This window comes from Narcine bancroftii, chromosome 6, assembly GCF_036971445.1.
Source record: "Narcine bancroftii isolate sNarBan1 chromosome 6, sNarBan1.hap1, whole genome shotgun sequence".
Taxonomy (NCBI): domain Eukaryota; kingdom Metazoa; phylum Chordata; class Chondrichthyes; order Torpediniformes; family Narcinidae; genus Narcine; species Narcine bancroftii.
In genome coordinates this window covers 145,518,165-145,543,964 of record NC_091474.1, presented here as the reverse complement: position 1 = coordinate 145,543,964, position 25,800 = coordinate 145,518,165, and the positions used below count along the sequence as shown (strand labels likewise).

At 38.3% G+C, this 25,800-nt stretch overlaps 2 protein-coding genes across 4 annotated transcripts in view; both read right to left on the bottom strand.

Annotated features, from left to right (window-relative positions):
- iah1 (isoamyl acetate hydrolyzing esterase 1 (putative)) overlaps window positions 1-7,850 on the bottom strand; it is a 57,507-nt gene extending 49,657 nt beyond the window's left edge. The window contains exon 1 of one of the 3 annotated variants that reach the window (XM_069886275.1): window positions 7,422-7,850. In XM_069886275.1, coding sequence (XP_069742376.1) covers window positions 7,422-7,481 — 60 coding nt within the window. In that variant the 5' untranslated portion in view covers window positions 7,482-7,850. The remainder of the gene's footprint in view (window positions 1-7,421) is intronic. The other 2 variants (XM_069886273.1, XM_069886271.1) reach the window with 2 other exon arrangements.
- Window positions 7,851-11,094: 3,244 nt separating this feature from the next.
- The window catches only part of cpsf3 (cleavage and polyadenylation specific factor 3), a 33,237-nt gene continuing 18,531 nt past the window's right edge, over window positions 11,095-25,800 (bottom strand). The window contains exons 8-18 of the mRNA XM_069886256.1: window positions 22,457-22,632; window positions 21,020-21,178; window positions 20,239-20,385; window positions 19,623-19,775; window positions 18,823-18,931; window positions 16,985-17,083; window positions 16,265-16,359; window positions 15,494-15,581; window positions 13,966-14,035; window positions 13,212-13,311; window positions 11,095-11,669 (exon numbers count right to left, since the gene is read on the bottom strand). Of these exons, the coding sequence (XP_069742357.1) occupies window positions 11,565-11,669; window positions 13,212-13,311; window positions 13,966-14,035; window positions 15,494-15,581; window positions 16,265-16,359; window positions 16,985-17,083; window positions 18,823-18,931; window positions 19,623-19,775; window positions 20,239-20,385; window positions 21,020-21,178; window positions 22,457-22,632 (1,301 nt within the window). The 3' untranslated portion in view covers window positions 11,095-11,564. The remainder of the gene's footprint in view (window positions 11,670-13,211; window positions 13,312-13,965; window positions 14,036-15,493; window positions 15,582-16,264; window positions 16,360-16,984; window positions 17,084-18,822; window positions 18,932-19,622; window positions 19,776-20,238; window positions 20,386-21,019; window positions 21,179-22,456; window positions 22,633-25,800) is intronic.

Here is a 25,800-nt window from a genome sequence, read left to right as displayed (position 1 = left end):
GAAATTACAAACAGAGGAACAAAATAAATTAACAGAACCATTTGAAATAGTAGAACAACAATTCATGCAATATGGACATGTGAGAAAGTGAAAAAATTTTGGGAAGATCTAAACCAGATATTAAATAAAATCACAAAAAGCAATATACCAAAAAACCCAGAGATCTTCCTCCTAAGTAACATAAAAAACAAAGAATTTGGACTTGATTTGGATGGTGCAGAAAAAAGATTTGTTATGATAGCCCTAGCTGTAGCAAAAAAATGTATTATGTCAGCCTGGAAATTAGAAGATAACTAGAGAATACAACAATGGTATATAGAAATGAATAAATGTATTCCATTAGAAAAAATAACATATAATTTAAGAAATAATATTACAATATTTGAACAAATATGGGAGCCATACATGAAACATAATAGAGAAAACCTACCGGGGCTATCTACCATCTAAAATGACAGAAGGAGAAGAGAATTGAAAAGAACTGACTCAGTGGAATTTCTTGTTTGTCTTTATTGAGTGACAACATTGTTTGATGGGTTTAATGTATCCTATTTTCTGAACTTTAAATGAATGGGAGGGGAGGGAGGGAGGGAGGGGAGGTAGGGAGGGAGGGAGGGGGGAAGAAAACGACACTGTATATGTTCAAGAGGGAAAATGTATGTATCTTGATCAATGTGGTTTATAGTGTGAAAAATAAAAAAATTTAAAAAAAAATCTTAGTGTTATCTGTAAACTTACTGATCCAATTTACAATGCTGTCATCCAGATTGTTGATATGGATGACAAACTACAATAAACCCAGAACTAATCTCTGAAGTACACCACTAGTCAAAGGGCACAAGGGAGATAGGCAATCAGCTTCTATCACTTTCTGGCTTCCACTTCAATTCGGAATAGCAAGAAACTGAACCTTCTTAACCAACTACCCATGTGGGACCTTGTTAAAGGCCTTACTAAGGTCCATGTAAACAACATCGATGCCCTTTCTTTCAACTTTCCTAATAATCTCCTTGGTTAAAAACAACTTATGATGCAGAAAGCTATGCTGACTATCCCCAATCAGTCCTTGTTTATTCGATCTCTGAGAACACCTTCCAATAATTTACCCATTAGTGACATCAGGCTCACCAGTCTATAATTTCCTGAATAATTCTTTTTTAAACGATGGAATAATGTTAGCTATCCTCCAGCACGTCACCTATGGCTAAGGTAATTTTAAATACATTTTTGAAGTCTGTTCAGGTAAGTTTTATAAATCACTATAGAGAGAACGCAAAATACTGGATCTCCTTTTAGGGAGCAAGACTGGATAGGTGACAGAAGTATGTGCAGGGGATCATTTTGGGAACAGTAATCATAATATTCTTTCTTTTCTTTGGCTTGGGTTCACGGACGAAGATTTATGGAGGGGTATGTCCACGTCTGCTGCAGGCTCGTTGGTGACTGACAAGTCCAATGCGGGACAGGCAGGCACGGTTGCAGCGGTTGCAAGGGAAAATTGGTTGTTTGGGGTTGTGTGTTGGCTTTTTCCTCCTTTGTCTTTTGTCATTGAGGTGGGCTCTGCGGTCTTCTTCAAAGGAGGTTGCTGCCTGCCGAACTGTGAGGCACCAAGATGCACGGTTGGAGGCGAGATCAGCCCACTGGCGGGATCAATGAGGCAGTCACCAAGAGATTTCTTTAAGCAGTCCTTGTACCTCTTCTTTGGTGCACCTCTGTCTCGGTGGCCAGTGGAGAGCTCGCCATAGAACACGATCTTGGGAAGGCGATGGTCCTCCATTCTGGAGACATGACCCACCCAGAGCAGTTTCAAGTTAATTATAGAGAAAGATATGTCTGGGCCTCGGGCTGTGATTCTAAATTAGAGAAAGGATCTAGAATGTATGGATTGGGATTCTGTTTAGGGGAAAAGATGTGCGAGGTAAGTGGAGGAACTTCAAATTCAAAGGTGACATTTTGAGAGTACAGAGTTTTTATGTTCCTGTCAGGATTAAAGGCAAGGTTAGGAAGCATAGGGAACCTTGGTTTTTAAGGGATATTGGGATCTGGTTCAGAAGAGAGAGGTGTATAGCAGGTATAGGGATCATGGAGCAAATGAGGAACTCAAAGAGCACAAAAATGCAAGAAAAACCTCAAGAAATAAATCAGGAAGGCTAAAAGAAGACATGAAGTTGCTTTGGCAGTCAATGTGAAGGAAAATCCTAAGGGTTTCTAGAGGTATATTAAGACCAAGAGGATAGAAAGGGACAAACTTTGTCCCCTTGATGATCAGAGTAATCGAATTTTTATGGAGCCGAAAGAGATGGGAGTGAGCTTAAAAATTTTTTCCCCCCCAATCATTATTCACTCAGGAAACGGGCACAGTCATGAAAAATAAGCAGTGAGGTTGTAGACCCTTTACAGATTAAAGAGTAGGAAATGCTTGCTGTCTTAAGGAAAATAAGGGTAGATAAATCTCCAGGGCCTGACAAGATATTCCCTCGGACCCTTGAGGGAGGCTAGTGTAGAAATTGCAGGAGCTCTGGCAGAAATATTTAAAATGACCTTAAGCCATAGGTGTAGTGCCGGAGGGTTGGAGGGTGGCTCATGTTGTTTCATTGTTTTTTTTTAAAAAAGGCTTCAAAAGTAACCCTGGAAATTATAGGCCAGTGAGCCTGACATCAGTAGTAGGTAAATTTTTTTTGAAATAATTTTTTTATTTTTCATACTATGAACCATATTAATCAAAATACACACAAACATTTCCTTCTTGAATATACACAGTGGCATTTTCTCCCCTTTTCCCCCCTCCCTTCCCTCCCTCCTTCACACCCCCCTCCAAACCCATTAAAAGTTCAACATATAGCATACAATAAACACATTAAACAATCTCAACACACAATGAAAATAATCAAGAAAATTGTGCCATCTACTGTTACATACTGGGTCAGTTCATTTCGTCTTCTTCTCATTCTATCATTTTAGGGGGGTGAAGGTCCACGGTAGGCCCTCTCTGTTATGTTCCATGTACGGTTCCCAAATTTGTTCAAATAATGTGACTTTATTTTTAAAATTATGTTAATTTTTTCCAATGAAATACAATTATTCGTTTCCATGTACCTTTGCTGTTCTCTCAGGCTCTCTTCTAATTTCCAGGTTGACATTATACATTTTTTGGCTACAGCTAAGGCTATCATAATAAATCTTTTTTGCGCTTCATCCAGTTTAAGGCCTAATTCTTTACTCCTTATATTACTTAAAAGAAAGATCTCTGGATTTTTTGGAATGTTGCTTTTTGTGATTTTATTTATTACCTGATTTAGATCTTCCCAAAACTTTTCCATTTTCTCACATGCCCAAATTGCATGTACTGTTGTTCCCGTTTCCTTCTTACAGAGAAAACATCTGATACTGTTGGGTCCCATTTATTTAACTTTTGGGGCGTGATATATAGCCTGTGTAACCAATTATATTGTATCATGTGTAACCTCATATTTATTATATTTCTCATAGTTCCGGAGCATAACTTTTCTCATATTTCAATTTTTATCTTTATATTTAGATCTTTTTCCCAATTTTGTTTCAATTTATAGCTTATTTCATAATTTTCCTTCTCTTACAGCTTGATGTACATGTTTGTTATAAATCTTTTAATTATCATTGTGTCTGTAATCACATATTCAAAGCTGCTTCCTTCTGGTAACCTCAGCCTGCTTCCCAATTTGTCCTTTAAGTAGGTTTTCAGTTGGTGGTATGCAAACATTGTACCATGAGTTATTCCATATTTGTACTTTATATGTTCAAATGATAATAAATTATTTCCCAAAAAACAATTTTCTATTCTTTTAATTCCTTTTCTCTCCCATTCTCTAAAGGAAAGGTTATCTATTGTGAAAGGGATTAGATGATTTTGCGTCAATAATTTTGGTAATTGGTAATTTGTTTTTTTTCCTTTCTACATGAATCTTCTTCCAAATGTTGAATAAATGGTGCAGTACTGGTGAACTTCTATATTGCACCAGTTTTTCATCCCACTTATAAAGTATATGTTCTGGTACCTTCTCCACTATTTTATCTAGCTCTATCTTGGTCCAATTTGGTTTTTCCCTTGTCTGATAAAAATCTGACAGATATCTTAATTGTGCTGCTCTATAATAATTTTTAAAGTTTGGTAGCTGCAAACCACCTTGTTTGTATCATTCTGTTAATTTATCTAGCTTTATCCTCGGTTTCCCCCCCTTTCCTTAAGAATTTCCTTATTATTCTCTTTAGTTCATTGAAGAATTTCTCTGTTAAGGGAATTGGTAACGATTGAAATAGGTATTGTATCGTTGAGAAGATATTCATTTTAAAGCAATTTACCCTTCCTTTCAGATTGAAAAAACCCAAACCCAAGACAGTACCTTGGCTTAACAATGTGACCAGAGCCCTAAGGAGAGGATGCAAGAAGGCTGAGAGAACAAAATACCTTGCCAACCTAATTGCCAATAACTCCCATAACCCCAGAGTCCTCTTTAGCACCATAAACTCGGTTGTAGGCCTTCCACCCACTACAAACCTGGACATATTCCTTGCCAAATGTGAAGAATTTAAAAAAGATTTTTAAAATATTTTATTTAAAATTTAAAATCACATAACATAACATTAGTTACTACATATTAATACAGACACAATGTGATTAGTCATTTATATATAAAAAAACCCCAACCCCCCCCCCCCCCGACCACTAATAATACCCTCCCTCCTCCTTTCCCCACCTACAAAGATAGAAAAAGGAGATCATCATTTCATTCACTCACATTTAAACTTTTTGGCTGCAGGAATGGTGGCACCTATCAGAGCGAACCAAGGGGTCAAATTCTAAACATTTTTTTAGAAACAGCCAGTGACAAATGCAAAAATCCTTCATCGATAAAGTTGAGAACATTAGGAAAAACATCACTGGACCGCAGCTGTGTCCACGTAACCTGGTGAGCTTCAGTCCCATCACACTACCCACCCTCAGAAAGACTGTGTTTTCCATGAAACCTACAATCTGTCCCTTTGACACTACTCCTACCATTCTCCTGAAGAAGGTCTTCGATATTGCAGGTCCAAGCATCTTCTCCATCATCAACAGCTGCCTCCCAACTGGTTCTGACCCAACCTGCTTCAAACGTGCAGAGGCCCCACCTGAAAAAATCTAACCTTGACCCCCACTATTCCCCAAAATTACAGACCTGTTTCAAAACTTCTTTTCCTCTTCAAAGTCCTCGAAAAACTAATACTTAAAAAACTATCTCCCTATCTTCACCAAAATAAAAAAAATGGAAAAGTTTCAGTCTGGATACAAAGCCCACCACAGCATGGTGTCGGCCTTATTGAGGGTATACAATAACCTACTCCTCACCACAGACTCGAACAGCACCACTGTTCTAATGCTCACAGACCTCAGCGCAGCGTTCAATATCATCAATCATGCTATTCTGGTAGACCATCTCCAGCAGGAGGTCAGTATCAATGGTGTGGCCCTGAACTGGTTCAAATCTTACCTCACTGACAGGGTTTTCATGGTCAACTACACATCTGCATCAGCCACCCTCTCCTGTGGGGTTCCACAAGGATCCATCCTTGGCCCCATTCCTTTCTTGCTGTACATGCTTCCCCCTCAGCCATATCATGCAGAAACACGGCATCTCCTTCCACTATTACACTGATGACACCCAGCTCTACCTACCCCTAAAACCAGATGACCAGTCAAAAATCACCAACCAAACCAACTGTCTGGAAAGCATAAGATGTTGGATGGCCCGCAACTTCCTATCATCCTTTTCGGTCCCTTAATTTCACCAAAAGGTTACATGACTCCCTAGGTTAATCTATTCACTCTTATTAAACCCCATATTAAATCCCTTGTGGTGCTAATCGACCCTGCCTTCAAATTTATGACTGTGGTGAAGGCCTGCTTCTTCCATCTCTGCACCATTGTTCAAATAAAACCTTACCTCTCACTCAAGAACTTTGAAAGGGTTATTCATGCCTTCATCTTCTGATATCTGGACTACGCTAATTCTCTATACACTGGAATTAGCCAGTCCTCCCTAACCCTCCTCCAGTTGGTTTGAAATGCCGCAGGTAGGGTCCTGACAGATGCCAAGAAGATGGACCATATCATCCCAATTCTGTGGCTGCCAGTGCGGCTCAGAATTGACTTGAAGCTACTGCTATTTACATATAAAGCCCTCAATGACTCTTCCCCCCCCCCCCCCACATCTCCAATATGTTTACATCCTACTCCAAGCAGCTCAGGTCAACTAGAGCAGGATGCACTAAGTGCACACAAAGGGGAGACATGGCCTTTGCAGTTGCAACCCCTGAACTGGAATAGCATTCCCCAGACCATTAAGCTAGGCCCCTACCCCAACTGCTGTAAATACAGGTTAAAACATACCTCCTGTCATTAGCGCTTAACAGCTGAAACCCTTTGTACGTTCCTAACCTCCGACAGCACTGCACTATTCACTGCAATTGTGGTCTACTTATAACACCTTAATCTGTTGTTCTGTAAATAGTTTTGATTGATTGCCTTGGTTTTACAGCACTTTGGTCAATGCAAGTTGAAAAAAATGTGGTATATAATTAAAAGAACTACTTCATAACCGTATGGCTACAAATGATATGTAGTCTATATGGAATTCCAAATGTCACACTGCAGCCAGAAGGTGCAAATAAATCCTGAGAAATATCAATGCCCTGACCCTTGTATATAGTTCATTGGAGCAATTGTTACATTTTATACATACATAGGTTATTGCACCATTTTTCCAGTGTCTTTTAGGTTGAATCACATGGTCTAATATATTTAAACCAACATTTATGCAAGAACACCAGAATCTAAATCCATCTGCCTGGACACCTTCCTTTAATATCCAATAATACACTTCCTTGAATTAAGCTTTAATTTAGCCCACTTAGCACCTTATTTGACTCAATACTACTAATGTCTATCAAGTTCCTGCAAATATGTTGAACGAAACAAGGTGGACAAAGATACGGCTTTTCTCTTTGGAGCAAGAAAGGTGACTCAGTCGAGTCTCTAGCCGTTGTGACTGCAGTGCGCAATACACAAAGGTGCTGGAAAATCTCAGTAGGTCACGCCACATTCATAGGAACCTGAAGTAACTAACGTTTCAGCCCTGTTCAGTCCCAAATGCCCATTAATCTCACTTCGAAAGTTCCCAAGAGCGGGCCTCCAGAGGCCGGGAACAGGCGGCTCCGCTCCCCGGCTCCCGCCTCGGGCTGCGGTCCTGCCCTTCAACCTGCCGGGGCGGGTGGACACTGCGCCCCGGGCCTTGACGCCGATCCCCACGCCCAGGAGCCGACAGCGGCTGATCGCCGGCCCTCAGGCCCCGGCCACCCCTCCCGAGACGTCCTGTGTTCCCGCCCGAACCGGGGCCCTTCCTTACCTGAGTGATGGAATCTCCCAACAGGACGAGTCGCGGCCAGGCGAGCCGCCCGCCCGCCATGGACCAACCGCCTCCCTTCTGTGGACTCCTGCGCAAATCCGCGGGTTCAAACCCCTCGCTGCCTTAAAGGAGTTTGTACATTATCCGCCGGGCTCCGCCTTCCTCCAAAAAACGATTAACTGGGCTTCATGGGCCGGAAGGGCCTTCTCCCGTGCAGCATAAAGTCAAAGGGCCGATAGCCCGCTCTGATGGACCGAATAGCCGACGTTCACCTACTCTTTTTGCAGCATTCGGGGCCAGGGTGGTGGGAATAAAGACGCCTCGAGTTTTAGATAAAGAACAAGCTTAACAGATTCACCCTCAGAATCCTTGGCCTGTCAAAGTTGAGGGTTATAAATTTTGCCACCAAGGGGATTAGGAAGAGGTGGTCGTTTGGTTGAAAGTAAAGGACCAATTGTAGTATAGTTGCCACACGTCCCTAAATATAGAAGAGAAATCTTCATAAAACACTTTATAAAATTCCACTGAAAATCCGTCATCACCTGGCGACTTTCCATTCGGCATCTCTTGTATAGCTTCTTTCATCTCAAAATCTGTAAACGGAGCTTCCAATTCCTTTACCTCTTCCTCCCCCAAAACCGGTAAATTTAACTTCGATAAGAAGGATTCAATAAAACCATCATCCTGTTTTCCCTCAGAAGTATACAATTTCTGATAAAATTGGTCATTAATTTCTTGAGGTTTATAAGTAACTATTGAATTCTTTTTAACAGCATTAATAATTCTCGATACCTGTTCTGTTTTTAATTGCCAAGCTCAAACCTTATGAGCCCTCTCACCCAACTCATAATAATGTTACTTGGATCTTTGAATTAATCACTCACACTGATATGTTTGTTAAGTATTATAACGTAATTTCAACTTAGTTAATACTGCTCCCCCCACATCTCCATCGGGCACACAAAACTCAAAACGGTCAACCAGTTTACCTATCTCGGCTGCACCATTTCATCAGATGCAAGGATCGACAATGAGATAGACAACAGACTCGCTAAGGCAAATAGCGCCTTTGGAAGACTACACAAATGAGTCTGGAAAAACAACCAACTGAAAAACCTCACAAAGATAAGCGTATAGAGACGTTGTCATACCCACACTCCTGTTCGGCTCCGAATCATGGGTCCTCTACCGGCATCACCTACGGCTCCTAGAACGCTTCCACCAGCGTTGTCTCCGCTCCATCCTCAACATCCATTGGAGCGCTTTCATCCCTAACGTCGAAGTACTCGAGATGGCAGAGGTCGACAGCATCGTGGGTCATGTCTCCAGAATGGAGGACCATCGCCTTCCCAAGATCGTGTTATATGGCGAGCTCTCCACTGGCCACCGTGACAGAGGTGCACCAAAGAAAAGGTACAAGGACTGCCTAAAGAAATCTCTTGGTGCCTGCCACATTGACCACCGCCAGTGGGCTGATATCGCCTCAAACCGTGCATCTTGGCGCCTCACAGTTTGGCGGGCAGCAACCTCCTTTGAAGAAGACCGCAGAGCCCACCTCACTGACAAAAGGCAAAGGAGGAAAAACCCAACACCCAACCCCAACCAACCAATTTTCCCCTGCAGCCGCTGCAACCGTGTCTGCCTGTCCCGCATCGGACTTGTCAGCCACAAACGAGCCTGCAGCTGACGTAGACTTTTACCCCCTCCATAAATCTTCGTCCGCGAAGCCAAGCCAAAGAAGAAAAAAAAGAAAGAATACTGCTTTCTTAAACCTTCTTCTGAAATTCCTTTTCCAACTCAGTAATTTGTTTCTCCAACACCAAACTTTCCACTAGATACTGTTTTTACTTTTGTAGAATAACTAATAATTTGACCACACAAATATGCTTTTAAAGCATTCCACAAAATTACTATGTACTGAATTAGTATTTTCATCCAACAATAAAGCAATCCGTTCCTTAACAAAAGTAATAAACTCTGGTTTCTTCAATTACATTAAACCTCCACCGACCGGTAAGTTGATTGCAACACTTCAGAACCCACACAAGAAATAAACAACATAGAACGATTGGATATAACCCTACTCTTATATTCAGCCTGCACTACTCTAGCCTGCAAATGTGCCGAAATCAGAAACAAATCTATTCTAGAAAATGAATCATGCAATATTTTGTAATAGAGTGAAGATTGTATTGTTTGTCAAGGCATACTCTTCCCAGATCCTACCACCAGACATATCTACCCCTTTCTGCTTTCAGCAGGGATCACTCCCTGTGTGACTCTCCTCTACTCCCCTCCTATCCATATCTAATCAACATCTTTTGTCTTTTTCCCCTTCCCCCAGTCAATTCTCTGATGTCCTCCTTTCTATGTACAATACATCCCTTTTGTCTACTGGTCTTTGCTCCTCCCCTGCCCTTTTAATTCAGACACCTGCCTGCTTTTCATTCAAAGGACTCAGGCCTGAAATAATCGCTTATATATCTTTACCTCCTGTGGATGCTGCAAGATCTGCTGAGTCCCTCCAGTATTTGTGTTTTTTTTTAAACCTACCCGTGATCACAGGAAGCGTTACACTTGCGTTCATGCTTCCACCCTCGCCACCATTCAGGCCCCAAGCAACACTTCACTTGCGAACCTGCAGGGGTCATCTAAATCCAGTGCTTCCATTGTGGCCTCCTCCACATCAGATAAACTGTATGCAGACTGGCAGATCGTTTAGTTGAGCATCTTCGCTTTCTCTACTGTAATAATGGAGCATTCCCAGTGGCCAACCTATTCATTCCACACCCAATTCCCATGGCACCGTGTCTGGCCATGGCTTCATGCATTGCCAAACCTGTAAATTGAAGGAACAACATCGAATATCCTGTCTGGAGACTCCAACCAAATGGCAGTAAAATTTTCTTAGATTTAATCCCCTCCCTATTCCTGTCTTCTTTCCTCTAGATTCCCACCCCCTTCCCTCTCCATTCAGGGAGCTACTCCTCTCCCCCTATCCACTTGTCAGCTTTATTCTCTTCTGCACTCCCACCCATATCCACCTATATCCTCTTACCTGCTGACCTGTGCTCCTCCTCCCACCTTTTTAATCAGGCTCCATATATTTGCTTCTTATGAATGCTGTGTGACCTGCAGAATTTCTCCAGCACTTTTGTGCATTAAATTATCCTCTTACTAGAAGTTGACCTTCTGGACTAATTACATGAGATCAGACATTTATCCCCTGGTTAAAATGTTTTTGTGTCAAGATAATTTTTAAATATGTTATTCATTCACTGACATGGAAACATAACTTTTTTTGAATAAACCCCCATATGAATACTTTAGTTCCAAGCAACTATGAATTGAACAGATGATTTCCAAATTGTGGTAGACAAAATGAAAAATGTTTGTTTATTCCATTACTGGTCACCATTCTATCATCTTTTTTTCTACAAATTATTACTCTCTGATGTGTCCAACTTGGAATGAACATTTTATGTTTCTGCTGATATTTCATTGGAATATCTTCACAAAATAGAAATTCATTAACACTACAATAGCAGTGAAATCTATCCCCAGAATCAAAAATAGGAAAAACATATCCTCTGGATCATAAGGTTTTAAAGAAAAACAAATCCACTGCATTAGAGCACTTCCACAAACATAGAACACTGAAAAAAAAATCAAGTTTTCTTAAAAATATTTATTTTTCAAAAATTTAAGTTTTTAAAACATGTCTACTTCCAGTTTACTTGGCACCCAACTGATACTCCAAAACACATCCGTTCTGGTTAATTTGTTTTATTGTACTCACTGAATAATCAAATAACCAACTTAAATCATTTCCTTACTATGGAATTAAAGCTGACAGCATAGAAATAATGTTTTCAGGAAAACAATGGCTTCTTTGATGACTTGAAGTCACGTTAGCTCAGTTTTTATACTTTGGCGCAAAAGAGGCAATTAATCAAAATTTTATTTGAAGAGCTAATGGTCTGGATCCAAATATATACAGTTAGCTTAAAATTGTAATGCAATACACATTTTTAGTTTGTTCTTAAAGCACTCATATAAGGGACTCACGTGAAAAAAAACCAGATGTCATTAAAAGTTGAAGACAAACAGAATACAGTTCATATTTATTAGTCTTTCACCATTTCAAGAGAGAGCTGGGTGTATTGTTTCATAAAGCCGCTGCACTGCCACTTCCACCATTTCTCGAAGTGGTTCATCCTCTACACTGCCCTCTTCACACAAAACCATCTGTTTGGAGAAATGAAAGGAATTAATACATGTGCTTGCGTTTTATTTTAAATAAAAGACAAACACAGGAAGAACTGTTACAAAACCATATATTTTTTTGTCAAAGATTTTAATTTGCTTCTACTTGATTGTAAATGTTTAAATTTCTTTTCCCAAGTAATGATGTCAACCTGCAAGAATTGAATGCACATTAACTCGGTAAAAAGAACCTGGTGCCAACTTTAATTCAGTTATCTCCAAAGTATGGATGCCATTCGTGAAATAAAGACAAAGTACATCACACCTTTCTGCCTTAATGGGAATACTAAACATTAATTTACAGTTTTCAAATAAAAGGACTACAAAATGAGCAAAGGATAGTTTAAAAAAAATCAGTTTAAAAATAATTAAGTTTGGTAAATTAATATCAGCTCTAGGGGGGGCGGGGGGCATTAAAAGTATTTTGTACAAAAATATCAACAAAAAGTATTTACAGATCAGGGAAATCGTAAGCTGAAAGCACAAGAAATCTGCCTGGCAGGACCTCAATAATGTGCTTTCTCTCTGGAAAACCAATTTAAAATGAATGATAATATTTTAAATAATCTAAACATGATCAACTACTGAGTATATCACAATTGAACAATTAAAATACAACTTAAGCACAGCAAACTTAAATGATAATATTAATATAAATCATACTTTAAAAAGTACAGAAATGCTCTAACAAGCACAGGTCAAATTAAATTGAATTAAAATGTCGTGGTAAGCAACTTTGTGGATGCGAACTTAAAGTCTCAGAGGTTGAAGTGTCAATCAACTCATTAATCAATCTCGTCTTTATAGGGAGGAGATGGGTAACAGTCCAAGTCTCTTTATGGCATGTAGGTCTCTGGAGAGATCCTCAAAAGGTATATAATGTTCACATAAGCCCAATCATTCTTATAAACCTGAATCTATATTCTCTTGAGAAATTTTAGCATACCAGATCAACTTATCAAAAATGTATTCCTACAAAAGTTTGAATCACAAATGGGAGCCATGCAAAACACAAAGAATTTGTTCATTCTTCTGAAATTTTTATCATTGAAAATTGTTGTATCTGTATTTTTTGTTCATCTTCAATGTGCTAACTTCCAATACAATTAGGCATAATGAAGTAAGCCATTTAATGTGTTTTCTCAGCTCAGATGAGAATCTGAACATGCAAAATGTTGGCAAGAGAACGTGTTCTATTTGTTTTAAAATCCTGCTGATTATGCACATTCCTATTTGAAGAGGCAGGTTCAGAATCTCCAGTCTTAACCAGATTCTTTTCTAAGCACTGACAAGCCAGAACTATTACCTGGGAACAAATGGGAGGGTGTGGCAATGTTTTAGTTACTCAACAAGTATAAAACACATACTTCCCAGGTGATCAAAGAAGCTCCAGTGACTCAGCCAGTATCCATGGAGAGAAATGGACAGTCAACATTTTAAGTCAGGACCCTTTATTGAGACTCAAAGATATTGTTCTCATCTTGTGCATCAATATTGCTAGTCATGAAAGCTGTTAATACTTGCCCGTGTATCCAGAGAAATATTTGCTGCCTTGCCATCGACTGTCACAGAGAGAGTATTGCTGGCTTTAGATTTGGACACACAATCATGGCCAAACATATCTCTTTAAAAACAAACAATTGTGTAGGTAAATGACATTTTCAAAAGTCTGCAAAGAAATTCGCAACATATCACTAATGTTCTCTTTTCATTATTCATAGAAATGATCACAAAGGAACATTGTATGATGAAATTCAGACAACATAGTAGCAATGTTAACTAAATGTATCTTTTTATTTAAAGGTTAATATTATTCTTAATCTGTGTATAGAGTGTTTCAAATGAAAGCATTTACCACAGTTGCAAATGAAATGCAATGGGACTAAAGCAAGGAAAAAAAGAATTATCCCTATTCCATGCCAGGTGAACAGCTGTATCATTTTGGGAATCTGATTTAAGCATGACACTGGAAGCAATGATACGTATTATAGTTGGATAGTTCAATCTGGAATATTCCTGGCATACCATCAGAAAGCATATGCTGAATAGAAAGATTCTTAAGGAAGTTGCTTCTGTAACTTTACTTCTGTAACAATGGAGATCTTTCTGAAAAACTAGCGAATTCATCATATTGCAAATATCTTGCTACACTTTCAACATTCAATATCAAAGCAAATACTGTGCAGAACGACATTCTGCCTTGTAGATATACAGTACTGGGTCAAAGTTTATTTTTTTTTTACCCGCACAAAAATTCTAATAAAGTGTAGCAACTTACTCCAGCATAATCTCCAATCTCTTTGTGTATGTTTCCTCGTCAACCTTTTTGTTTGCACTTTGTTGCACAACTAGAGAAAATAGAAATACATAAGCAACCAACTGTCCATTTATTGAATGAAATAACACCTTAAAATGTAGATCAGAAATGTTGACTGAAAAGCATCTACCAAATTTTGGTTTACGTGGCCCACAGTATTAAAGAGCATGAAGAACAGAAGTATAAAATAATTGCCTATTGCATACTATGAATTCAGAAACCAGTCAGCTTGGTATGCATAAGATAGACAAAATGTTTACCAGCATTGTTGTAGTTCAATGAAATAAATCATTATTACTTCTCTCATGCCTGGGGACAACAAATTGATGTGTTATACTAAGCCAGACTGGTTATAAACTTCACCTACTGTCAGCTAACAAATTCAGTTAATTCAGTTATTTAATGTATAATTTTACCCAGAAACCTTGGAAAGAAAAAAGATAGTCAATCTATTTCCAATTGGTTACACAGTTAAAAAATGTGAGACCCATTTTATAGAGTCAGAATTTTAAAGCATGGAAACAGGCCCTTCAGACCAACTTGTCCTGGTCGACCAAGTTGTCTACCCAAGCTAGTCCTATTTGCCTGTGCTTGGCCTATATCACTCTAACCTTTTCCTATCTATGAATCCAACTAAATTAAATACTATTATTGTCCCACCTCTACAATATCCTCTAACAACTCGCTCCATATGTCCACCATTTTCTGTGAGATGGATGCCTCTCAGATCCTTTTAAATGTTTCCTCTCTCTTCTTGAATTTGTCCTCTCATTCAAATTCCTTGACCTTGGGGAAAAATATCTTATCTATGGTGCTCATGATGACAAAAATCTCTACAAGGTTTCACGTCAGCCTTCTATGCTCCAGAAGAAAAGTCCCATCGCATCTACCCTTTCCTTTGAATTTAAGCCCTCCAGCCCCAGTCACGTTCTCATGAATCTTTTCTGAACCCTTCTCATCTTCATGGTGTCTTTCCTATAACACCGCACACTCTAAGTGGGATCTCACCAATGACCTGCAGAGTTGTAACACGACATCCCTCCTCTGTACAACACCCTGAATGATGAAAGCAAACATACCTTCTTCAACATCCTATCTACCCATGCCACCACTTTGAAGGAACTATGTACTTGTACACCCAAGTCTCTCCAGGGCATTATCATTCACCATGCAAGTCTTACCTTGATTAAACCTACCAAAATGCAACACCTTGCTCTTTTCTGAACTAATTCTATCTGCCATTCCTTGGCCCACTTTCCCTATTCGTCCAGCTCCATGGAGTTGGAGAATAACTCACACATGAAGAACAACAAACTGGACACAGACATGATGCTAGAACTACTAAGCGGACACAGCATTAGAACAGTGCTGGCACCCTCGGACACAACCTCAGAATGTTGAAGCTTTTAGAATGAAACAATATTGTTTTTCTTTAAAAAAAACGCAGAATATGAAAAGGAAATTAATGAAGCTTTGAAGATCGACAGACCTTTCTGGGCTTTAGGGTTTGACTGCACTTCTAGTATGACTGTCATTACTGCATCAGCATACATGTCATTTAATGGATTTGCCACCCACTGAAGAAAAAAAAATACAAAGGGAGGGTTACTGAAATATGAACCTGTTTTTATGTAATTATTATGTGGTTTACCAACTAACTTAGAGATTCATGGGAAAAGTATATTTGGAAAAAAAACCAATTTATTTCAATTCAACAGTATTAATCAAAGTTGTCATGTTAATTTCTGATCTAAACAATGCAGTCAGCTTAAAAAAAACAAAGCAATTAAAAATAATCATATTATGCAAGTCAATAATGACTAATGATACACAGTATGCATTGAAAGTTTCGTCCCATCAATAGTTCCAAATAAATAACCATTGAGGATGTCAAATTGTGCACATAAATCGGGATGGTGCTTCAACACATGACTGAAGGAATGCTGCATTTTGGATGACTGGTTAATATAGGTCCACTCTGTATTTTAAGTTGAACACAAGAGATCCTAAAGAAGAGTTCTGAAAGTCTGAAAGGAGAGAATTGTAAGAGATTAACTAGTTGAGGAAATGTTGCTATAAATTGTGCTTGCACAGCTATAAACCCACAGCTGCCCACCACTTAAATCTCTCAACTTCCATGAAAGGGACTATGCTGATTAATGTTTTGGCTTTGTTTCACAAGCAGGTATACAACTCATATGACCATATAAATTCTGAAAAAAAAACCTAATAAATTAATGAACACATAAGGAACGCTCACCTCCAGCATAACCATGCCTGGCTCCTGAACCACTGTAATTGCTTTGAAGACCCTCAGTGCTGGTTTTTCTTGAACTTCAATTTCTTCCACATCATCTGAGAGGTAACAAAATATTTAATTATTACAATGGGAAAAAAAACTTCAAACAATTTAGAATCTAGCGATTGATGTCAATTTAGTTTCTATATATTGTCCAGCAACTAAGTTCTATTATGACTATAAATAGAACCAACTTTGAGAGAAGTGCAAGTTCTTGAAATAAAGCAACTTTCTTCCTTGCTGATTGAATGAACAAAATGCATCTACTGTCTGGCATAGCAATAAACCTTTTGGAACAGAATAAATACATATTAGATAGATCATTTACATTTTAGTTAAGTAGTTTTTCTAAGCAGGCAATTCAGAAGCTAAAGAACTGATTATATATAACCAAGGAAGGCAAAGATCTAGTGAGAAAGTAATATATTCCCATGTGAATTATGGATGGAGTTGTCAGTATCACCAGTACTGATATTTTTTAAAAAAAACACTAGAAGCCCTATTACAAATCTCTGGTCCACCAATCGTCTGAGAAACAACAGACTTTGCAATTAAATTCCCTACAAATTCAGAATCTGGATTCAGGTTTAAAAAAAAAATTGAACAAGTTGAGAGAAGGTGGCCAATAAATCTTATCCAACGAGAAAGCAGAAGGGTGAAGGAGCAGCAGTTGTTACAAACCTGCAAGAGCTTGTAGGTGATGTGCCAAAAGCATGAAAGGCCCTGAGTACTGAAGGGCCTGGGTCTGTGTCACAGTACTCATTGCCAAATCAGTGTAATCTATTACAAGACAAAAAGGCAACAATTTCCAATTTGAATTTGGGCACATTGAATATTAATAATTTTGAAAATATATAAAAGTGAAAAATAGATTTGTCTAAACAAACAGCTCAAACTAATGATATTCCTGAAAGATTTCTAAATGGCATAAATCTATTTCCCGTTCCCCAGTCCTGCTCCCAATTATTTTCTTTGATGGCAACCTAATCTGTGAAGAGCACTATCTAATGTAGTTAGATACACTACAGTCTGCAGATCCTGTGATTATAGTAAAAACAGAAATGCTGGAGGAACTCAGCAGGTTTCATAGCATCCATAGAAGAGCTCAAGCCCAAAACATTGGTTCTATATCTTTACCTCCTATGGACCCTGTGAAACCTACTGAGTTCCTTATTTCTGTGTTTTTATTATCTAACATAGTTAAACACTACAGTCTGCAGATGCTATGATTATAGTAAAAACAGAAATGCTGGAGGAGCTCAGCAGGTTTTGTAGCGTCCATAGAAGAGCTCAAGCCCCAAAACATTGGTTCTGTATCTTTACCTCCTACAGACGGTGTGAAACTGATCCTTATTTCTGTGTTTTTATTATCTAACGTAGTCCGGTGAATCCATGTACTAAGAGATAGGCTAAATGTGAGTTTGCATTGGGATTTATAAGCTTGTGTATCTTTTTGTTTGAGTTTTTTTTTAAGCAGTTGCTCTGAGGGCATAGGTTGCATAACACAACTCCACCCCTACGTTTCCTGAGAACAGGAGGTATCAACCTCACAATGGAAACCCTGAAGGCAAATTGGCTTCAGAGATTGAAAAGCTGCAACTTGACATCTTGTGTTAAAAGTCTAATACCATGTCAATCTAAACTTTCAGGTACCTTAATAAATATTTTGGATGTGGGATTAAAAGGTTTGTTTTTGCAATTTGGAGATACCAAAATTATGGAACCTGCAAAACTCTGAAACAGAATGCTGGAAGACATAATTAATGAAATGTAAAGTATCTGTGAAGGCCCAATGATAAAAGCAGTTTGATGTCTAAAAAATTTGTGCCTTTGAAAAGAGAAAATTAAATATTTGCTGAAAAATCTTTTTTTAAAAATTGATCAAGGCCAGTATTGCTGGTCTCTACCCAGAAAAGTGGATATCAAAAGGACAAGTTACAGCTGCAATGCCCCTTTCAAAAGCCAGTGAAGTAGTAGAATGGTGGTGCCTATGGAACTGTTGCTTCTCTTCCACCTTCTCCCACCCCGACTCATCATCCTGCCAAACAGCCAAAGATTTCAACACACAGATTTACTATTATCCAAAACACATGCAATAAAATTTGCAGAAAAAAATGCAAATTAATTTGTACTATTTCACAGTTGTAAACATTCAAGAAGGGTGAAGAAAGTTATTTAAAAGGTATTTTTATTTTCAAAGAGCAAACTTTATTTAATTCAGTGTATCCAAATTTCACCAAAAGTTTGCAACAAGTACCTTTAAATATATGGAATAAAAGCTTCCAACATGGATTAAAGCAGAACACAATTTTGAGAAATAGCAATCTCACAACCAATACAGTCTCAGCTAGGAATAGGCTTCATACTATTCACAGATTTAGCAAGTGATTACGGTGAAACTCTTCTGGAGATGATGGGATAGCTCTTCTTTGTCAAATCCTACTATTACATTCTGCACTTCATGTTTTTCCTTAAACCCAAGATTTAACTATGGGAGGATGGAGAATTCATTTCCTTACTGGACAGGTCTGAAGGAATAAGTATGTGATAGTTGAAGTTTCTTTTTACAAGTATCCCTGAGATCCTTTGACCTTGCTCAGCTTTTTTGTCTGCCAAGGAGCCCATCACCTGTTAAAGACACAATAAAGATTAAAATATGATAAGAAGAAACCTGCAAACACTTTGAACTCAGGAAGTGTATACCAGGGACAAACTGTGCGAGGAATCTGATCAGAAATCTGAACAATTTGACAATACGACAGAATTAGTTTTAAAAAAGTTAAAGAACAAAATCAAACCCAAGAGAAATCATTCCATAACTCAATATTGTTTTGTTTCTGGGAACAATTGTATAAATGAATGTATGCGGGGTTCAATCACTTTTTGTATTTAGAAGAATTACTCAAAACAAATTTTTATTTATTTAAATGTTGTCTAATGTCATGGCATCATCACCATCCGTGTTTGCTGAGAGATGCCTTCCATGATATTGGAAGTGACCTACATTTTCCAGGATATTTTTTCTGTTCCTCTATTGTTAGAGAACGGTATTGATCAACAACACTTATTTGAGTCTGAGACAGGTTTCTACACTCCACCAACAGATCTTGCCAGATAAGTCCCAATTTAACCTCCATTTATTTTAACCCTTGTACTCAGTTTCAAGAATTAAATGAGTTTCCCAACAAAAATAAACACCAATCAGGGATAACCAAAGGAAGGAAAAAAGTAAAAGAACTGAAAACATTAAAATTATGCTTGTTGATGGCTATCCCTCCTTTCTTCTATCAGAAGAGAGTAAAACACAATGTTTAATTACCTTGGCAAGTTTTTCACCTCTGAAGTATAATGTCACAGCTTCAGTGTTACGTGGATTATGGACCTCAATATGAACCTCATCATTGTCTTCATATTCCCGAATAAGTGCTGCCTTCAGCCTGGCCATTTCATTCTGTTCCCCATGTACAAGCAACTATAAGAAATCCCAAATTTTCCATAAAGGGAAATTAACGCAGTGCATTTTATAAAACCAAACAACATACATCATCAAGGATTAAATCAGAATAACCGTTTGAGGAATACTGAAAAATAGGTCAGCAATATGTGCAACACTAACATGTTTTCAATCTGGTCACTCCTGAAGGAAAGGCAGCAGAAACAGGAAAGACATTTAACCAAGATTTTTGATTCTTAATCACTACCCAGTGACCTCTGCTGGAACAAGATCACTGGTAGAAATTGGGTTAGTGGATACTGCACAACTAGAATTTGCTGTCTCCCTAAAACTTTCCAAAAAAACCCCCAGGATTTTCAAAACTCATAGATTAAGTCTCCATCAGAACCATCATATGTGGAATTTAGAAGTTAGTAAGAGATGACATTTTGAAAGCTGGGAAAAGAATACAAATTAAACATTTTTATAGTTAAGTACTGACCACATGTGGCGGTTTTAATGCACGAATAAATTCGCTGGTCTGTTGGTAATCAGTATGTGCAGAGAATGAAATGTAATCTACTGACATCTTCAATGGTAATTTCTGTCCAGACATGGTAGTTACTTCCTCAGGCTCCGACATAATATGCTAAAATTATAAAAGGTATTAACATGGATTATGACAGTTTGCAAAATAATTAAACATGCTTAGAATTATGTTAACATTTATATAAAAAAGCGAGCACCTCCTATGTTGCTTGTGATACCACAAGAAACAAAAATTATCCCTTTGCTTTGAAGTGTACACAACTTTATTCAGTACCATTAACTTTGAATATTTTAATAACCTCATGGAAATACCCACAGTAATCTTATAATCATGAATAACCATCCTATATTACATGAGAGGACATTAATCACTAGAAACCTGAAGTATGGTTAGTATAGACGCAAGAGGCAGAGAAAAGTATAATGCATACTTGTGTCCTTAGGGAACTATTCACTGCAAATGTCACAACCGAAGTTGCCTTCTTCTCTATGAAACAGGCAAGGATCAGAGGACTGTGCCACAGAAACAACCTAACTTCAAATAAATTTTCTTCCACAGTTGCCAATGCTTAGCTGCCACTTGGAATTTTGTGAGAGCACTGAAGGTTGGAAAGTTGAAACTAAGACATTAGTGACTTATGCTGAACAATCTGGAGCTCAAAATATGGAACATATATGTTTAATTGAAATCAAACAACTCATTTTGGAATGTTTTGCATTCAAACTTTGCATACCTTAGCAAGTGTACCTTCAACACAGTAGCCTGCAATAATCACGCCATTCCTCTTATCAGTGCACCAGCTTTCAAACAGTTCCCTGGACAAACCACTTTGCATCATACCAGGAGAGGCCATCACAACACTCGGACCAATGTCATCGAAATGATCCATACTCTTCAAAAAAGAAAATAACAATTGTAAAGGTGAAGCATTGACAAAAGCTCTACTCATGTCTCTATTATCTCTTTAATTTATCAGTTCACTTATTACATATTCATTATTATGAAAATTTGAATTTTATTGAATGGTATCCGATATCATTAACTTGTTTTGCCGATTTTTTTCACCAGCCACCATTATTGCCTCCTGAAATAGATTGCTTCTGGATGATATGTGATGCATTTGGATAAAGCGCATTGACATTGCACCTAACATTATCAACTAAAATCAGCCAAAATGACTTACATAGAACAGTACAGCAAAGCAATAGGCCCTTGAGCCCATGATGTCTGCAACAGGCAGGATGCCTAAATGGAACATGATACATATCCTTCTATCCTTGCAAAGTCATATGTCTATCTAGAAGTCGATGAAATGCTACCATCATATCTGCTTCCACCATTACTCCTGGCAACCTATTCTAGACACTTACCACTTTGTACAATTAAAACTTAACCGGCAAATCTCCTTTAAATCCCCCCACCTACTCCATCACTTAAAATTTATGTCCTCTAGTATATGCTTTTTTAAACCTGGAAAAAAACATTCTGTCTCTCCTATCTATTCCTCTCAATCTTACAAACTCCTGATAAAACTGCCCAAGTTTGTCCAATCTTTCTCCAATGCTCACACCCTTTAATCTTGGCAGCAACCTGGTAATCATCTTTTGCATATTTTCTATATATAGCCTACACATCCTTCCAGTAATGGGGCAACCAGAATGGAACACTATTGTGCAGAGGGATCTGTGGGCCAAAGTCCATAGTTCCCTGAAGGTGACCAAAAAGGTAGATAGAGGCATGTGGCATGTTTGCCTTCTTTGGTCAGGTACATAGAGTATAAGAGTAAAGAAGTCATGTTGGAGCTATATATAAGACTTAATACTCTCTGTGCATCCTCTATCTACCTGCATGGTCACCTTCAGGGAACTATTGCAGATCCCTTTGCACATCACTGCTTTATAGAAAATGCAAATAAAAACAGATGTTGACCTTGTATCACATGGAAATGCTGACCATCTTTATCTCTCCACAAACATTGCTTTGTCTGCTGAGTATTTCCACTATTTTCTATTTTTATTTCGGACTCCATATTTTGAATCTGAATATGTGGTTCCTTTAAATACATCGCATCATTTTCACCAACTTTGCTTGGAAAAGATGCAACTCCAAATATATGAATTCTGAATTTCCATAAATATCAACTAAATCCAATTAGCAACAATTCTCCTACCTTGAGGTTGCTGATGTGTTTGAAGACAAAAGGATTATTAATATTGATTTGTTTTCGAATTTTCTCATTCATGGCATTCACATAGGTTTGATATACAGCCATACATTTCTTTGCTAAAGATGAGGCATAGTAGATGGGGATATCATGTAGTTCAGGATGGTTCTGCCAATATTCATCTATTGTGTAAAATAAAATTACATTACTGCTTTGTTGCATCTTTCTTTTCCATTTATTTTCTTTCTGCAAAGTGACAAAGCAAACTGATGGAATGAGCAAACCCAATACAGTGAATGACCTTCAACACAAATAAGACCTTTTAAACACAAATACGATTGTCCCCTATTTATCTATTACATTTCATTAAACTTTCTTTCCTCATTGAAGAAAGAAGCAGCCAATTTTGGTCTTCCATGTTCTTTAAATAGTTTGCCAGACAGAATTCACACAAGCTCTTAAAAAAAGTTTGATATTGGAAGGTGCAACCAAATGCCTGGAAATGCTTGGATTTTAACAAAGGTTTTAAAGATAGAGATTGAGCAGAGCTTGAGGAGAGATTCAGGTTGTAGATTCAAAAGACTATCTATGCCTCTTACAATTTTCTACACTTCTATCAAGTCACCCCTCAGTCTCCAACGGTTGGAGGAAAACGATCCAAGTTATCCAATCTCTTCTTATAGCTAATACTCTCTAACTCAAAATTCCTTTATTTACATGTAATAGTACAGAACATGTAATTTTACATGAAATTGGCTTCTTTCTGCTGTAATCCAGATTAAACTCTATCCTGTGATGTAGCTATCAGAACCAAATGTGACCCAAATAAAGTTTTATACAGCTGCAATAGGTCTTCTCAGCATTTATATTCACTGTCGAAGGCCTTCTTTAATATCTCATCTACCTGTGTTGTCCCTTTCACTGAGTTATGAACTTGCACCTCAAGATCCTCCGTACATTTAGTGCTCCTAAAGAAACAACAATTTGCTATATACTTACATTTTACATTTAATCTCCAAAAGTGAAACACTTCACACTTGTGCCATTTTCTACTCACTTCAAATAGATCTAGGTCTATCCTTTGTCAACCTTCCTTATTCTTGTATCATCTGAAAATCTATTAATCAGCCCATCTATACGTTTTAAAAATCATTTGCAAACATCAAAATCAACAAAGCTCACGGCACTGACCCCAACAAAACAAGAGACCGTAACCTTTAGTCAGAATAACACCCCTCCATCACTACTCTCTAGGTTTTATGACCAAACCAATTTTGAATCCAATCTACCAAGTCATTGAGGATACTATGTACCTTAATCTTTTAACTGGATTAGCCCATCATGAGGAACCTTTCTGAAATTTGAGGCATCATTTTACATTGCTCCAACCTTATCAGTCATCTTCACAATCTCAAAAAGCTCATCGTTCATAGAACATAATCTCCCTAATTCAAATGCTGCCCCCAATATGCCTATGCACTTCCAGATTCAAGTAGATCCTGTCCCTAAAAATCTTCTCCAATAATTTCCCGACAACTTATATAAGGCTAACCATTCTATAATTTGTTGGATTATCTCTAATTTCCCTTCCTGAACAAAGGAAGAACATTGACTATTCTCCAGTCCTTCATGACCTCACCCATGGTGACACAGGATAGATAGATCTGTCTAGGCCGTACCAACCTCTCTTGGCTCCTTCAAAAACCTGGGATAGATTCCAATTAGACCTTGGGGACTGATCCTCCCTAATGTTCTTCAAGAGGTCCAGCAACTCCCTTTCCTGATATCCACATGCCCTGAAATATCAGCACGTCCCTACCTTCAAGACCCCTGCAGAGATTTACAAAATCGCACAAAAGCACGGCGACACTTTGTGAGCTGCTCCCAGCAGACCTTCTACAAGTGTTCTGCTCATCTATCACTCCACCCTAAAACCTTTAAGATCATTAACTCTATTCTAATTTTTTTCCAGATTTGTAATTCTACATTCCCAATTTCAAGGCCCCTACCATGAGGAGGGCCTAACACTGCAGCCTGCTGATGAGACTCGACTCCAAGTACGAAACTCTTGAATGAGCCCCAATATAGTAGTTATGCTGCCTGTCCTCTATATCATCTCGCACTTTGTACTTTTACACTGTGCTTTATTTGTTGTATTATATATGTGATGTCTGCCAGTCTGCTCAGAAAACCATAGAACACTACAGTACCAAAAACAGGCCATTCTGACCTTCTAGTCTGTGCTGACCATTACTCCGCTAGTCCCATTGACCTGCTTCCATTCCATAAACCTCCAGACCTCTCCCAGCCATATATCTATCAATTTATTCTTAAAACTTAAGATCGAGCCTGCATTCACCACATCAGATGGCAGCTCATTCCACACTCCCACCATTCTAAGAGAAGAATTTTCCCCTAATGTTCCCCCTAAACCTTTCCCTTTTCAGCTTAAAACTATGACCTCTCGTATTTATCTCCCCCAATCTAAGTGGAAAAAGCCTACTCGCATCCACTCTCTCTATACCTCTCATAATCTTGTAAACTTCTATCAAATCTCCCCTCATTCTTCTTTGCTCCAAGGAATAAAGTCCTAACCTGTTTAATCTTTCCCTGTAACCCAACTCCTGAAAACTCAGCAACATTCTGGTAAATCTTCTCTGCACTCTTTCAATCTTATTGATACCCTTCCTGCAGTTAGGTGACCAGAACTGCACACAATATTCCAAATTTGGCCTCACCAATATCTTAAACAACTTCAACATAGCATCCCAACTCCTAAACCCAATACTTTGATTTATACAGGCTAAGATGCCACCTGTCCACCTGCGATGCTACCTTCAGGGAACAATGTACCTGTATTCCCAGATCTCTTTGCTCCTCTGCACTGCATAGCTCCCTACCATTTACTGTGTATGTCCTACCTTAGTTTGCCCTTCCAAGATGCAGATTCTTGGCATTAAACACCATCTGCCATTTTTTTGGTTCATTCTCCAAGTTGGTCTAGATCCCTCTGCAAGCTTTGAAAATCTTCCTTACTGTCCACAACGCCACCTATCTTTGTGTCATCAACAAACTTGCTGATCCAATTTACCACATTATCATCCAGATCATTGATATAGACAACAAACAACAATGGTCCCAACACAGATCCCTGAGGCACAGGACTCCAGTCTGAAAAGCAACTATCCACTACCACTCTGTTTTCTCCCACACAGCCAATTTCAAATCTAAGTTACAACCTCACCATAGATACTTAGTGTCTTAACCTCCTCTAAAAACTCTTCAAGGTTCGTTAAACATGACCTACCAGGCACAAAACTGTACTGTCTGTCCTTCATCAGCCCATGGCT